The sequence below is a fragment of the Lactuca virosa genome, chromosome 5 (assembly GCF_052849685.1).
Source record: "Lactuca virosa cultivar CGN04683 chromosome 5, Lactuca_virosa_CGN04683_v6, whole genome shotgun sequence".
In the NCBI taxonomy this organism is placed as follows: domain Eukaryota; kingdom Viridiplantae; phylum Streptophyta; class Magnoliopsida; order Asterales; family Asteraceae; genus Lactuca; species Lactuca virosa.
The window spans coordinates 203,052,320-203,067,324 of record NC_136430.1 but is presented as its reverse complement, the minus strand read 5'-3'; the positions used below and the strand labels follow the sequence as shown (position 1 = coordinate 203,067,324).

The 15,005-nt window shown below is 37.0% G+C and overlaps 1 protein-coding gene across 1 annotated transcript; it reads right to left on the bottom strand.

The window, feature by feature from the left end:
- Positions 1 to 8,809: 8,809 nt before the first annotated feature.
- On the bottom strand, positions 8,810 to 12,029 carry LOC145115005 (G-type lectin S-receptor-like serine/threonine-protein kinase CES101). The gene is made up of 7 exons (XM_079051137.1): positions 10,805 to 12,029; positions 10,626 to 10,730; positions 10,343 to 10,545; positions 10,052 to 10,262; positions 9,725 to 9,962; positions 9,348 to 9,498; positions 8,810 to 9,235 (listed from the first exon to the last, which is right to left on the bottom strand). Exons 1-7 carry the CDS (start codon positions 11,991 to 11,993, stop codon positions 8,927 to 8,929), a joined length of 2,406 nt encoding a protein of 801 aa, XP_078907263.1. The 5' UTR covers positions 11,994 to 12,029; the 3' UTR covers positions 8,810 to 8,926.
- Between the last annotated feature and the right edge of the window lie 2,976 nt (positions 12,030 to 15,005).

Sequence of the window (15,005 nt, the reverse complement as noted above, 5' to 3'; positions counted from 1 at the left end):
TTATGGATGCACCTAGATCAAGCATGGATCGAGGTACATAAAGATTCCCCAATTTACAAGGCACGGTAAAGACATCGGGATCCTTGCACTTCGGGGGCATCCTCTTTTGCAAAACCGCGGATACATTTTCCCCAAATCTTATAGTTTGGTTTCCTTTTATTTTCTTTTTAGATACACAAAGATTCTTAAGGAACCTTGCATATCTAGGTACCTGCTTGATGGCCTCGAGGAGTGGGATGTTTATTTGAACTTTTTTGAACATTTCCATGATCTCACTCTCCTCCCGTTCTTTCTTTGTGCTCTTTAATCTTTCGGGAAATGGAGCAGGAGTGGCTTTAGATTCAGTGACGAAGGGCTTGTTTCAGTTGTTTTATCTTCCATCTTCTCTTCTTTGGTTGCCTCTTCGACCACTATTTCTTCTTCATCTTGATCAACTGACACTTTTGGACCATTGTAACTCTCTTCGCCTCTCAATGTGATGGCACACACGTTGTGCCTTGGGTACATTTCTGTTTGGGCGGGCAACTCTCCTTGAGATTCTAGTTTGATTATGGAAGTAGCAAGCTGTGAAACTTGTTGCTCTAAGTTCTTTATGCATGCTTTTGTTTCTTGTTGGAAAGCTTGTGTACTACTTGCCAAACTCTTCACTATGTCCTCTAAGGACATAGTTGATGAACCCGCTTGTTGAGGAGGGTGTTGTGGCTGCCTTGGCTGAAAGTTTTGTGGTGGAAAAGGTGGTCTTTGTTGGTATTGATGTGGTTGACTTGGTTGATAACTTCCCTGTTGATTTCCTCCCCAACCTTGATTGTTGTTCCATTTTTGGTCACCCCATGGCTGATCATATCCTCTTTTATTTGATCCGGAATAGCCTCCCATGGCTTTTGCTTCTTCATAATCTTATTCTTGAAGTTGTGGGCACATATCGGTTGGGTGTCCCACTTGAGTGGAAATACCACAAGGGCGGGGTATGGGTTGCACACCTTTGTCTTTAGCTAACATCATTACCACTTTTGTAAGCTCGGACAATTGAGCTTCAATTTGAGGAGTTTGGACTTCTTTTACACCTCGGGGTGCATCCGTGTACCATTCTTCATCATGGCTTGAATGCTTAGAATCTTCAGCCATGTTTTTGATTAGATTGTGGATTTTGGTTGGAGTCTTGTCGGGTAAAGACCTGCCACTTGAGGCATTAAGAAGCCTTCTTTCCATTGGAGTTATGCCTTCAATGAAGTATTGGAGGAGCTGGTATTCAGTAATTCCATGCTTGGGACAACGGGCACAAAGTTTCTTGAATCTCTCCTAATATGTGTGGAAAGCTTCTCTTTTATGTTGCTTGATTCCAATGATTTCCCTTCGTAGGGCTGAAGCTTTCATTTCCGGGAAGTATTTGTCCAAGAAAAGGCGTGCAAGATCTACCCAAGTAGTAATCGTCCCCGGTGGGAGGTCATAGAGCCAGTCTTTTGCTTCATCTTGCACCGCGAAGGGGAATGCCCTAAGCTTGATTTGATCCTCCATGACATTGTGTGGTTTCATGCCCACACACACACAACATGGAACTCGGTGAGGAACTTGTGAGGATCTTCATTTTCCAGGCCTCTAAAGGTTGGGAGTAAATGGATGATCCCGGATTTTAGTTCTAAGTTGGTGGCTGCCGGATATGTGATGCAAAGAGGTTTTTGAGTAACCTCTTGCCTCACCCATTGGCGAAGGGTTTTCTCTGGTGGTGGATTTGGAGGTGGATTCCCTCCATGGTTATCTCCGATGGTATGAGTAGGAATTGAGGTTTCTGTGGGTGTAGAGGTTGGGATGTTATGAGTAGGTGAAGAAGGTGGAGTGGTATTTCTGGATGAGAATGGTTGAGGTGAGAGTGAGAGAGTTTCTATTTCAGTTTCTGACACACTTGAGAGGGGTATATCCTCTCAAATGTCAATGACCGGAGGGGTAGATGATGAAGAAGTACCAGAACCCGGTTGCCTCATACGAAGCTTGGCTTGCTTCTGTAACTTCTTTGCAGTCTTGTCTATCACCAAGTCAATTGGCAATGGTGTACCTCTACGAAAAGATCTAGGCATAAACAATTAGTAACATCGTGTCCCCGACAACGGCGCCAATTTGTTAGGCGTGTCAAGCCCAACAAATAAAGGGGTACGATATACTCCAAAAATAACACTACTATATTGCACTAAAAGGTAGTACAAGGCAAGCAGGGTCGATCCACAGAGACACGGGACAATCAGTCTATACCTCTTTGCGCAAGGTACTATGGTTTTCAACACTAAAGAGGGGGGGGGGGGTTTTGAATGCAATGATTAAAACAAACAATTAAAAACACAAGTAATAAACTAAATGAGTGAATTAAATTTAGAATTTGTAAGGACTCCAACTCTACGTATGATAACTTGGCAATGTGATTCAAAGATGATAGATATTGGCTCAATTCTATCTAAGTTGGTACTTGAAAGTGTTAATAAACTCTAACACTTCCCATTCACTACATTAGTTAACCAAAACAAGCTCTTTGATTAACCCTAACCTTACTAACCTAATCTAAACAAGATCTTAGAATTAGATTAAAAGGTTGCATTAAACTTCATGTGAATATTCCCAACAACACCCAATACTCCTCACAAGCTCGGGAGTGTAAGAGTGTGTGAATAAGATTTACACTAAATTCATTCAATGGAATTTAATTTAGTGCTTGTTACTTAGTCCAATTCACAAAACAATTACGGATTTTGCAATTAGATAACTTGAATGACCTAACCCTAATTCAAATGGCCAATAAGAATCACAATTAGATACAAACATTTGGTTAAAGCAAAATCAAATTCACTAGATAGAAATTAAAAGCAAACATCAAGTCATATGATTGAAATCATAACTCAAGAAGTCAAAACATAAAGTTGGAGAAACTAGGGTTCTAGCCACACATGACTAGAACAAGATTAACAAGTCTAGAAAGGAAATTAAAGTACTAAAGTGCTTACAAAGATGAAATTAAAATGTTTCCAAATGAACTTCTTCAAGCTACAAACTAAAAACTTCTTCTAAAAGTCGTCCTTGGTCGCCTGGAGTGAATGAGAGTCTGTGTCCCCCCTAAAAATCCTGAAATTAGATCATAAAAGAAAACTGCCCCAGGAAGTTATGCGACAGACACGGCCCCGTGTCAAATTGTGAAGCAATGACACGACCCCGTGTCACTCAAAAAGTTGGAAAATTTTCTAATCCGCAACCAATGTATGTTGATAAACCATTTGACACGACCCGTGTCAAAAGAGACACGACCCGTGTCAACTCTTCTGTGACAAATTCTTGTTTTCTTTAATTTTTCTCCGAAAAATCCGCATCTTTGTTTCCGGCCCTTTTTCACCATCCCGATTCATCTCCAACCTCCAGAACCACCTGAAATGGCATAAAAAGTTTGGAAATAAAGTGTGCCAAGTTTTGTCCCAAAACAAGTAAAATGCATGGATTATTACTAAATTTAAATGAAAAAGAGTAAATTAAACATGCTTCAATGGTGCATAAAATGAACCTAACACAGAGTAACGCCATACTGAGTAAGACTCAGAGCCCGAGTACAGAGGATGAGATAACTGAGATGAGTCGAGTGCCTTATGCTTCCGCTGTAGGCTCGATCATGTATGCTATGACTTGTACTCGTCCTGATGTGGCCTTTGCGTTGAGCATGGTCAGCAGAATTCAAGGGAACCCTAGCAAGGCTCACTGGACTGCAGTAAAGAACATTCTCAAGTACATGCGAAGGACTAAGGACTGGGTCCTTACCCTCGGTGGGAGTGATGACTTGAGGGTATTAGGGTATAGTGATGCTAGCTTCCAGACTGATAGGGATAATTTCCGCTCACAGTCAGGCTGGGTCTTTACCTTAAACGGAGGAGAAATTTCTTGGAAAAGTTCCAAGCAGGAGACAGTGGCTGATTCAACTTGCGAATCAGATTATATAGCGGTAAGCGAGGCAGCAAATGAGGCTATATGGCTAAAGAACTTCATTGGAGACCTTGGAGTTGTACCAGCTATAAAGGAGCCTATAGAGATTTTCTATGATAGTGAAAGTACGGTTGCCTTAGCCAAGGAACCAAGGGATCATAGGAGATCCAGACACATCGACAGAAAATACCATTTCATCAGACATCGAATAGAAGAAGGACTCCTCGTGGCAAAGAGGGTATCATCGGATGAGAACCCGATAGATCCCCTCACGAAGGGACTGAGCAGCGTTAAGCATCTCCAGCATGCGAGGCACATAGGGCTGAAGGATGATATTAGTTTTAGGAGTTAGATAGCTTCGAAATGTGTAAAGTGTAATTGACATTTGATGATGAATAAAAGTTGTGTTTATTTATGAGTAAAGTTTTGCTATCTTTTGTCAATCGTTTACTATCGTTTCATTTTGCATGTTTTGACTTCTAGAATAATTATGTTATTGTATCTCATAGTATTCAAATTCTCCACAGTCGGTCATATGTAGGAAGTAGATATGCCTCAAGGTTGTCATGAGTTGGCTTTTAGATGTCCAAGGTACTGGACATAGCAAAGTGTTGCTACGACACTCATGAGTGCTCATAAGTCATAAGTATTGGATTCAACCCATGCTCGCTGGTATCACTTCATGGAATTTATCTCGAGTGATCGCGAGACGGTAATATCATATAAGTCTTCAAACCTAGAGATATGACTTGTTGCCTATGAGTTGGTTATACATTGATTGTACGAAAACGCATTGGTAACTCGATGTTATAAAACGTGCCTTTGTGTATGATTCAACAAGTAGTAGAACAAACATATGAGTCGAAGTTTATCTGTTCCTTCTTGGATTAGAAGCGATATCTGGGCCCCTCGATGATTTTGTGTTGACCCATGTACCGGGCCCGGTCAGAACTAAGTTGATGTGTTCAATTAAGTTCTATGTCAAACAAATCGGAAATCGGGAAACAAACTGTTGGAGAATAAGTAAGACATTGTTGCATGTATTTGTCCAGCTGATATCTCGAACAGAGGATTATATGATCACTTATCTTAAATGGCGTATCATCATCATCTCAGTTCCGCGAGACCTTGAAAGAGCTACGATTGCTGATCGGTTCCTGAAGTCATTCTTGCAGTTATAGTTATTAGACTTATCCAAGTGGGAGACTGTTGGATTAGGTGTCTAAGTTCATAACTATTTCTGGAATGTACTTGACCCGATTAGCATGGTCCATTTGGGTTGCATGGCATTTCAATACTTGGATAGACCAAATTGAGAGAAAGGACACTTAAGGTTTATTAATATATTATAAGTTCTAATATATTAATAATATTATTTAATTAGTATTGATCAAAGAATTAATTTGGAATTAATTAAGTGATCAAAAAGAGACTAATTAAATATATGGGGTTGATTGTATAATCATCTATTCTTGTATAGTGGGCTAATGATCCATGGTTTGTATGGATTGGGTGAAAACCCATAAGGTGCTCCATGGATAATCCATGGAGGTTACAAACCCATGAATCATGGAATATGGAAAGCCATGACAATTAGGGTTTACATGGTGTAACCCTACTTGTGCCACAACTATATAAAGAACCCTATGCAAGCAAAATCGACGACTACTTGTACAAGATAGAGGGCAATCCGATTTTGAGGTGTTAGTGAACTTCTCTCAAGGTTATTCCAAGTGTTGTGGTGTTGTGTGAGGCATTTGAGGCATCACACTTGAGGTGCTAGGCTCACAAGGTTCTCAAGGAATCCAAACCACAAAAGGTATGTTCTTCTTCTAACATTTATGTTTAAAAGTTCCCCATGCTATGCTAGATAGGATAAGAACCTTGGAAAATAAATTTTGCATGTATCTTAGTAAAACATAGATCCAAGGTTTCTAGGGTTGCATGTACACCTTAGGAGTGTTAGAATGCACAAAACCCTTCAGGAGGAAGTGAAGCATGATTTTCATTTTCGCAATCCAATCGTGGAACATCATCTTCATGTGGAAAGCTTTTTCCAAAGGATTCAAGAAGACCATGGTTGTTAGAATTTGACATCTACAAAATGGGAGAAATTCAAGTTAGTTGATTCAATCCTTAATATAACACCAAAATGAAATATTAATGCTAGGACCCAACACAATATTCTACAACTCAGAAGAGGGATGCCGTAATCCAGTTGCACAATATTTGAAGGTAGGTAAATGACGATTTACCAATTTCCACCATGAAAAACGAAAATTAAAATTAGGTTTTAAATGAATTGAAATTCCTAGATCTTTTGAGATTCATTGAAGTTTTCAATGGCATGTTTAATCTCGATTATGCCCTTCTAGTTTGTGATTGGGATACCGAGGATCACAAACAAGGTGTGAATAACCATGCAAATTAGCTTGGTACTCTCGAAGACGTTTATCACCTAATCAATGTGCCGGTTAACGACACATGCTCCATTGATCTATGATAATCTACGAGCTACCCATTGCCATCCTTCATTGGTCCCATATTAGTGTGCCGGTTAACCACACACGCTCCACTAACGACCAATAAGGTGTAATGTGCAATTTCATGGATTAGCACCAAATTCACATTTTTCCTAAAGTAACTAAGATTTTGGAATTTATAAAAGTGTTTAGTTACTTCGTACTACATTATACTTAAATTTTAAATTCCAAAACTTGAGGGCAAATTTTGAAACCTTTCAAAATATTAAGGTTTAACTATTTAAATTTCAAAAAAAACTAAAACTTTTAATTTCAAATTTAAACTATAAAACCTAAATGGTGTAATTTAATTTTTTTTTTTAAATTTATACGTTAAATATTTGAATCAAAATAATTCTATATTATCCATATTTAACAATATCCACCAGTTTTGATAAGGATATCCATACCAATCATAAAAAAATCGAATTTAGGCAAGAAAAACGAGTTTTGGTAATAATCCTAATATAAATCTGGCCAGAAAATCGAAAATCCTGGGACCAGGTCACTCAACTCGTCGAGCCCACTATGGAACTCGTCGAGTTCATGAAACTCGTCGAGTCCATACATGGACTCGACGAGTCAGCCAGTCACACAACAAGTTTTTCGATTTGTTGATCTTTGGCAGTTCACTTTTGCATCTATTAAATAGAAAAACGACCTAGGCTCTGATACCACTGTTGGGTTTTGAGCATAACATCATTCCTATGGTGTACATGCAACCCTAATTGCTTTGGATCTAGGTATTTCTAATTTGAACATACAACTATGAATACCAAAGCAATAACCCTATGACTAGCATACATATATTGACAATCACATATGATTAGGGTTAGAAACTTCACCTCTCTTGTTATGTAGCAATAACAAGTTTAATATTTCTTGATCTTGACTTCTGAAAGCCTAGTGCCCCAAGTGTTGCACCTCTAATGGAGTCACAAACACTCTTGCAAAGGAAGACTTGGGAGAGATGATAAAATCGGCCCTCTAGGGTTTTTTAAAGCACAGATCCGATTTTCACAAGGTAAGGGGTCTATTTATACTTGTGGCTACTTGGGTTTTAGGTGGAAACCCTAATATGACTGCTTAAGCCATAAGCAGCCCATGGAACCCTTCTAGAAGGCCCCTTGGACGAAATCTTTATGAGCTTCCCATAGATTTCGTCCATACCTTCTATTGTTTTTCGAACACTACAGTCCGTAGACCTTATGCTGAGCGTCGTAAACGACACTGCAGCGACAATGATGTCAAAAGGAAGACCTGACTCTACAACTCAACACATCGTATGAGCACCATCTTTACTAGCAACTTGTCTTAGAATTAGAAGTAGTTGCAAACAAGGACATGTTTGGTTTGTTGGAAGTTAACAAAATTTGGTCAAATGTAATTCAATTCCAATCGACCAAATATCATCTAAACTCCATCATTTGAACAAATTGGTCATTCTTCGGGAAAACCCAAGGGATCTTATTTGTTTTCAAAAGGTATTGGTAAATAAACCCCGAATGATGGGACATGTGTGTGAGTGTGTAGGTGTGAGCATGAGCCAGACATACACATATGTCACATCATTGAAGGTTCAAATAAGATACCCTTTTTCAGATTGAAAAAGAAACCACAACAAACTATTATAACAGAAACCATCATTTGTCTGATTTTTACATACCACTTACTTTTAAACAAAATACAATACAATTTGATTCCTATTCTTTTGAATTGCAATTCCTTTGACTATTTCCATTCCTTTCAAAAAGAATTTGTATAATCAAATTGCCTAATTGTGATTGTAAATTTATCAAACACTACCGCGAATGCAAAAGAATATGTACGAATTCAAGTTTAAATCTATGTATGAGAGAGGCTGGGACAAATAAAACAATGGAAGTTCTTCACTACTTGACACGTGAAACATTAAAAACCAAATACTAAACTTGTAACTTCATACGGTCTAAGTTGCCTAACACTTGGATAATCACAGTTGTTAAGACTTCATTGCTATATAAAAAGCTCGATTGCAGTGACAAAGTTGGAAGAGCAAATAAAATAAGCATAAATGTTACCAGAAAAATATCAAACCAAGATGTACCTCTTTCGATGTTGAAACTCTAATTGTCCTTTGTGGTAGGTGTCATTCACTACTACTTTTCATCTGTGAGTTAATATATTTCTTTCTTTACTCAGAATAATCCATCCCAAGCATCCTACCAAGGCACTAATTTTTTATAAAACTGAATGGAAACTACACTTAAGCGTTCAAGAATCTGAATATCCACCAAGGACCCTGGTTGAACCCATTCCGGACATTAAGATTAAGAGAATTTTGGCCACCAGTCCACAAGTAAAAGCTCCAAAGCAAAAATCTAAGTGTATACTTTAATCATTTGTGTACAATTATAGATAAATAAAATAAGATGTGGTAATAGTATTGCATTTTACTAACAATGAACTATGACATGCTATCGAGCCTCCATTAATGTAACTGTCATCTTGTTTACCGAATAGTCATTCAACTTCCTTTCATCTGAAGTTGACTTCGAAGAACTTCTACCAATAAAGAATGCTGGTCGTTTTGGTACTGGTAATGACATTGTGTCATTGTTAAGCATAGATAAAACGTCTGACATCTCTGGTCTATCCATTGCATTTTCTTGCACGCAGAGAAGTGCCACATGGATAGTCCTCAACAGTTGATGTATGACATGAGTATTGGATAGCGTTGGATCCTCCAGCTCCAGTGCATTCCCTTCTAGCCATAGCTCCCATGCCTAAAATTAACCATTGTAATGTCTTCAATCATTAGATATACTTTAACTTTTCAGGTTAAACATATTATTTTTTTAATACAATTATAAACATTTAGATTTTAATTAAACTTACATATCCAATTAGGTTGACAGTCTTGTCACGATATGAGAAGCTAGTATTTCTCCTTCCACTCACAATCTCCAGGGTTAGGACTCCAAAGCTGAAGACATCTGACTTCACCGAGAAAGTCCCTTCCATTGCATACTCAGGAGCCATGTAACCACTGTGTAAGGTGTTTCACATAGTTAAGTAATTCAAGAACCAAATATCACTAATACTTGGAAATCATATATATCAATGTCTACATATCCACAATCCCCTCTTGTTACTTCGTTCATGTAATTCTGAAGCTTAAAAACAATTATGCCACCATGCTATAATGTAAGCGAACAGTTTGACAATTTGACAATATCCAACATAGACAAGTGAAAGAGAAAAAACGTTCTTACTATGTTCCCACCACCCTGTTGGTCATTGCTTCAGTCTCATGTTGTTTGAAAATTCTCGCCATACCGAAATCAGAAATCTTGGGGTTCATACTTTCATCTAACAAAACATTACTTGCTTTTAGATCTCTATGAATAACTCGCCTTCTTGAGTATTTATGTAGATAAAGCATGCCTTGAGCAATCCCTTCAATGATGTTCCATCGTTTTGTCCAGTCTAGGAGTCCCTTTCTTCTTTCGTCTATTCAAATGTTTTAGCAAGTCATATAAAACAGTAGTTTAATAAGTTTAAAGCATGACATGCATTTAGTTTATATAACTTTTCCTTACCGAAAAGAAAAAAATCCAAACTTTTGTTGGGCATGTACTCATAAATTAACATTTTTTCTTCTCCATGAACACAACAACCTAAAATCCGAACAAGTTTTGTATGCTGTATTTTGGTAATAAGTACGAGTTCATTCTTGAATTCCACAAGCCCTTGTCCAGATGCTCTTGAAAGCCTTTTAATTGCGATATCCTGTCCATCGCTAAGTTTCCCCTTTTCTCATAAAGACATAATATCTCGTTATGTCAGATTATAAATTTTGAAAACATGACCCATATTAAAGATAAAAATACCTTATAAACAGGTCCAAAACCACCCTCTCCGAGTTTATTTTTGCTTGCGAAGTTATTTGTGCTTGCTACTATTGAAGCGTGGCTGAACACCATCATTTCACTTATTTTTCTACCATTGCTATCGAGATTTGTTGCATTATGGAAGCTATCTGAAGCCATCAGACCAAGAAAGTATTCGTCATCTCTTCTTTGTCTCTCCTCAGCTTCAATAAAAATCATGGATTAGAAGATGACTATGGGTAACTCAGGCAGATGGGATTAACATTAATATAAACCGCCATACCTTCTAGTCTAAGATTTCTCTTCTTAAGATACCACAATAGCCCGAAGCAAAAGAAAAGTAGAAAAATCCCAGCAACAGCAGCTGCCCAAATGCTTGCACTAATATCTATATGTAGAATTAAAGCAATCGCATAGATAAAAAATAACCCACAAACCATTGAATCTATCACGATCATCTACCTTTACTCGCATCTTGAGATTCTAACACAAACATTTGCCTGTCATATCCTCGCGTATCTGTTATAAGCTTGGTTGATTTGTCTCCGGTATATGTAATACAATCATTTCCGTATTCATATTCCTCAAAAGCCAGACAGCTGCAATCATTCCAGCACCTCATCATACAATCACTTCTACTTAGGCTTGAATTACCAGCATCCGACCTCCTCACCCTGCTGTCAGTAGGATATTCCCCACTCAGTAAAGTAAAATTCGCATTTTTACTTCTACACTCATGAGCCAAACCAGGAACTTCCAAACACCCGGTACTTGTCTCATACCCATAACAAAACTCATTCTCACTTAAAGGGGTTAAGGACATACTTCTTTCACCATCTAAAAGCATACCATCTGGAGTCAAAATCCACATGGGTCGAACTCCACTGACGACATGGAAACTGAAGTATCTCTCTACATTACTGTATACATAACTAAGGTTATCCATGTATTGGCTAAATGAACTATTCAACATTATGTTCGGAAATGTTTGATTATTTAGATTCCCACTTGTCCAGTAGGGTTGACCTCGTCTTCGAATAATAAATCTCTGAGATGCTTCGTCAGTGGCTTCCCAGCTCAAAGTAAAAGTACCAGGAGTGAAGCTATTATCATTGCTGATATCATCGTACAACCAAGAAGTTAAGTTCCAGCTCTGCTCTGTTCTAAGGTTTGCCCCGAGTTTCATACCTGGTAGAAGAACATTTGTTGGATGATCAAAACTCTGCCACAGAGTCTGGTTGTCAGTTTCGTTCTTCAGTTGGAAATTACCAGTGTCTTCAAGCTTCGCAGTCAAATTAGACCCAGGAGTAAATTGATTATCGGAGATATTTACAAGGGTTGTTTCACCAGTGGTGATGATCAGTTTCCCTGTGTCAGGATCGATCCTCAGGACACTAGAGCGGAAAATGATTGGTGTTGATGGGTTGGCTACCCATACTTTCGTGGATTGATTGGTGTACCAAATTCCTAAATATGTGTTATTTGAGTCGGAATGGTTGAAGAACCCTAATGTGAAGTTGTTACCGGGGGAAACGAGCTGAGAAGTGCGGTTGAGTTGGTCCCCAACTTTGATGGTTGAAACATCAATGGCTGGAAAACAATTTATGATTAGATTGGTACATAAAAGTGTGTAGATGAGGAGACTACTCATTTTTCAATAATTCAATAGGAATAGATAAATGAATATGAATTCTATATGGTTCTGATGATTGGTGAAAATATCAACCACCATCGATTGGATATTTATTATTTTTCTACAGTCAACGAATAAATATTTCTCGTTAGTCAAAGAATTTAAAGAAGCTCATTGTTTGGAATTAATTGGATACCTTCGGAGTGGCAAACTCTTATTTGGATACATTGTTTGGAATTAATTGGATATTTCCACTGACGTCCTATGTTGACGTTTCTATCTAAGATATTAGTTTTCCTCACCCTTCACCATCAACGACAACTGTTACAGGTCCATCAACTTTGAATTTTAGGATGTGCAATCCGTGGATGAGGATCCTCTAAAGTTAAAGGATAACCTGACTTGACTATTAGAATAACTATTAGGTCAATATTAAAAAAGGTCAATATTAAAAAATAATTATAATTATTTGTAGTTAATTGATATGATATCTTTCCTCTAAATAATTCAAACATCCTTTTTTGTGACTTAGAACCGACTTTTCTAAACATTTAGACCATCATTCTTACTTATTTGGATGTTTACTATCTAAATGAAATAAAAATATAAATAACCAAAATTTCAAAAAAGGCATTGCTATTTACTATGCAATATATAATTAAATGAGTAATCTAATCCTTCTAAACAAGTTTGTTAATAAAAGTAACACGTTTTTTTTTTATTGAAAAATGACAACTTGCTTTGGAATATCGTATTCTGGAGTACGTACGGCCATTCCGGAGTTTGGTCGTTCAACGAATTCCGGAATACAATATTCCAAAGTATTTACAACCCCAAAACCACAAAAGGAAAAGTTTCCTTATTATTTTTCCGATTCTGAAGAAACACAAACCACCTATTGGAGTATGCATGAACCTTTACCATTTCCTTCATTAGCTCAACAAAAACGTAATGGTGCTACAACCATAATTATACTTTCTATGTGAAGTTATTCCCACTCTTTAAAAGAAAAGAAGAACTTAAGCTTAAATTATGATTCAAAAGTGTTACTGAAGGCTTCCAATATAATGTGTCAAAATCTACAAAATATAGGTTTGAAACTGTATAATTTATGGAAAATTATGACTGGCGGATACGGGCAACAAAACAAAATACCACTGATACATTTCAAGTGGTTAAACTATCAGAGAGACACACTTGCTCAAACACACAACTATTTCCCCATTATCAACAAACGAACAAAAAGGTTTTCGGTGACTTCTTGAATGACATATTAGCTGATAGTACAGGTAATATGTTGCAGTGGAAACAGATACAACGAACTTTAAATGGTCGTTTTAGTGTACATATTTCATACTGGCAAGCTTGGAGTGCTAAAATGTATGCTCTAAATCTGCTTAAAGGGACCCCTGAAGAAAGCTTTTAAAGACTACATTTATATTGTTTTAACTTTGAGAAGAAGAATCCAGGGACGGTTAAACATATAAAGACAAGTTATGACAACAAATTTTAATACTTTTTCATAGCTATCAGTTGCGTGGTAATATTTCTTATATAATGAGTTCTTTATATTTATTGTTATTACACATGTGAACGTTTAATGAGTAATATATTAATATTAACTACTTTTTAGGTTCGAGTGTTTCAAACATGTTTACGTCCTATTATTATCATTGACGGAGCACACCTTAAAGGGAAATACTTGGGCACGATGTTCCTAGCAGTAGGCATGATAACCATATCCTACCAAATCCTCCATATTGCAGTTGGTGTTAGGAAAACTGAAAGTGGGAGTCATGGATATGGATTTTATCAGGACTCAAAGAATGTATTAGGGACATGCCCTCTTTGGCTTTCATATCTAATAGAGTCAATTCAATTGAAATGGCCATTCAAGTTGTGTTCCCAAACGCATATCACATACTCTGCTATCAGCGTGTGTTGATGAATATAAGAACAAAGATCGGAAAATAAGAGAGAATAAATATTTTGTTTTGGAGGCTGCAAAAGCTTACCGACAGTCTGATTTCAAAGAAAGATTAGGTAGGCTACATCGTGCACTAAATGAAGATTGGCATACATCGCTAGAGAGAATCAGTTATGAGAAATGGGAAAAATCATGTTACCATGTTGTTTGGTATAATATTATGACATCAAACAGTGTCAAGTCCATCAATACATTATCAAGAGACACAGAAACTACCAATAACAATGTTGATTGATTTCTTTCGAGTAACTATGCAATAACGGTGATGTGAGCGACGTAATGCTGGAGGTAACTATTTATATTATAATACTTCCATGATAATTGTAGTATAATTTAGTGTGCATGAAAACATATATATATATATATATATATATATATATATATATATATATATATATATATATATATATATATATATATATATAAATGTATTTCATAGCTGAAAGAAAAAAAGATATTACTCGGTATGTTGAGAAGGTTATCTATAAGAAGATCAGCAAATCCTCATGTTTTCATATATACTAGGTTGATCAATACAGATATGATGTGACTGACCATATGAAAAATGGTATAATAAACGTGGAATCTCGTTGCTCCATGTGTAGGAAATACAAATTGTCATGTATACCTTCTTCTCATGATATGGTGGTATTGAAGGAACTGAGATATTATCATTACAGTATATAGGTGTCATCGTACTTCACAATGGAAACATATCAATCAACATATATAGAGGTTGTGTTTCTTGTGCCAGTTCCAGCTGAATACAAAAAACTGGATGAAGTCATGGTTGTATTACCACCATTGATGGATAAACGACAAGGTGGACAACCACGAAACCATAACTGTATCCCATCCCAAGATGAAGGCCCGATTCAGAAAAAATGCAGTCGTTGCCAAATGATCAGTTACACAAGTAGAAACTGTGATACTCAGTTTCCCATAGATTCAACATAAACTGAATCTTCAAGTAGGACCAAGTCAAGTGTCAAAAATAAAATTAAGTCTAAGAGTAGATCTAATGTTTAAACTACTTAAAAAAG

Excerpts from the sequence above, each read along its gene's own strand:
- LOC145115005 (XM_079051137.1), bottom strand. The coding sequence starts at position 11,993 with ATGAGTAGTCTCCTCATCTACACACTTTTATGTACCAATCTAATCATA. Across the intron at positions 10,546-10,625 it reads GAGAAATCTTAGACTAGAAG|CTGAGGAGAGACAAAGAAGA; the intron begins GTATGGCGGTTT and ends TTTTTATTGAAG. Across the intron at positions 10,263-10,342 it reads GTTTTGGACCTGTTTATAAG|GGGAAACTTAGCGATGGACA; the intron begins GTATTTTTATCT and ends TTATGAGAAAAG.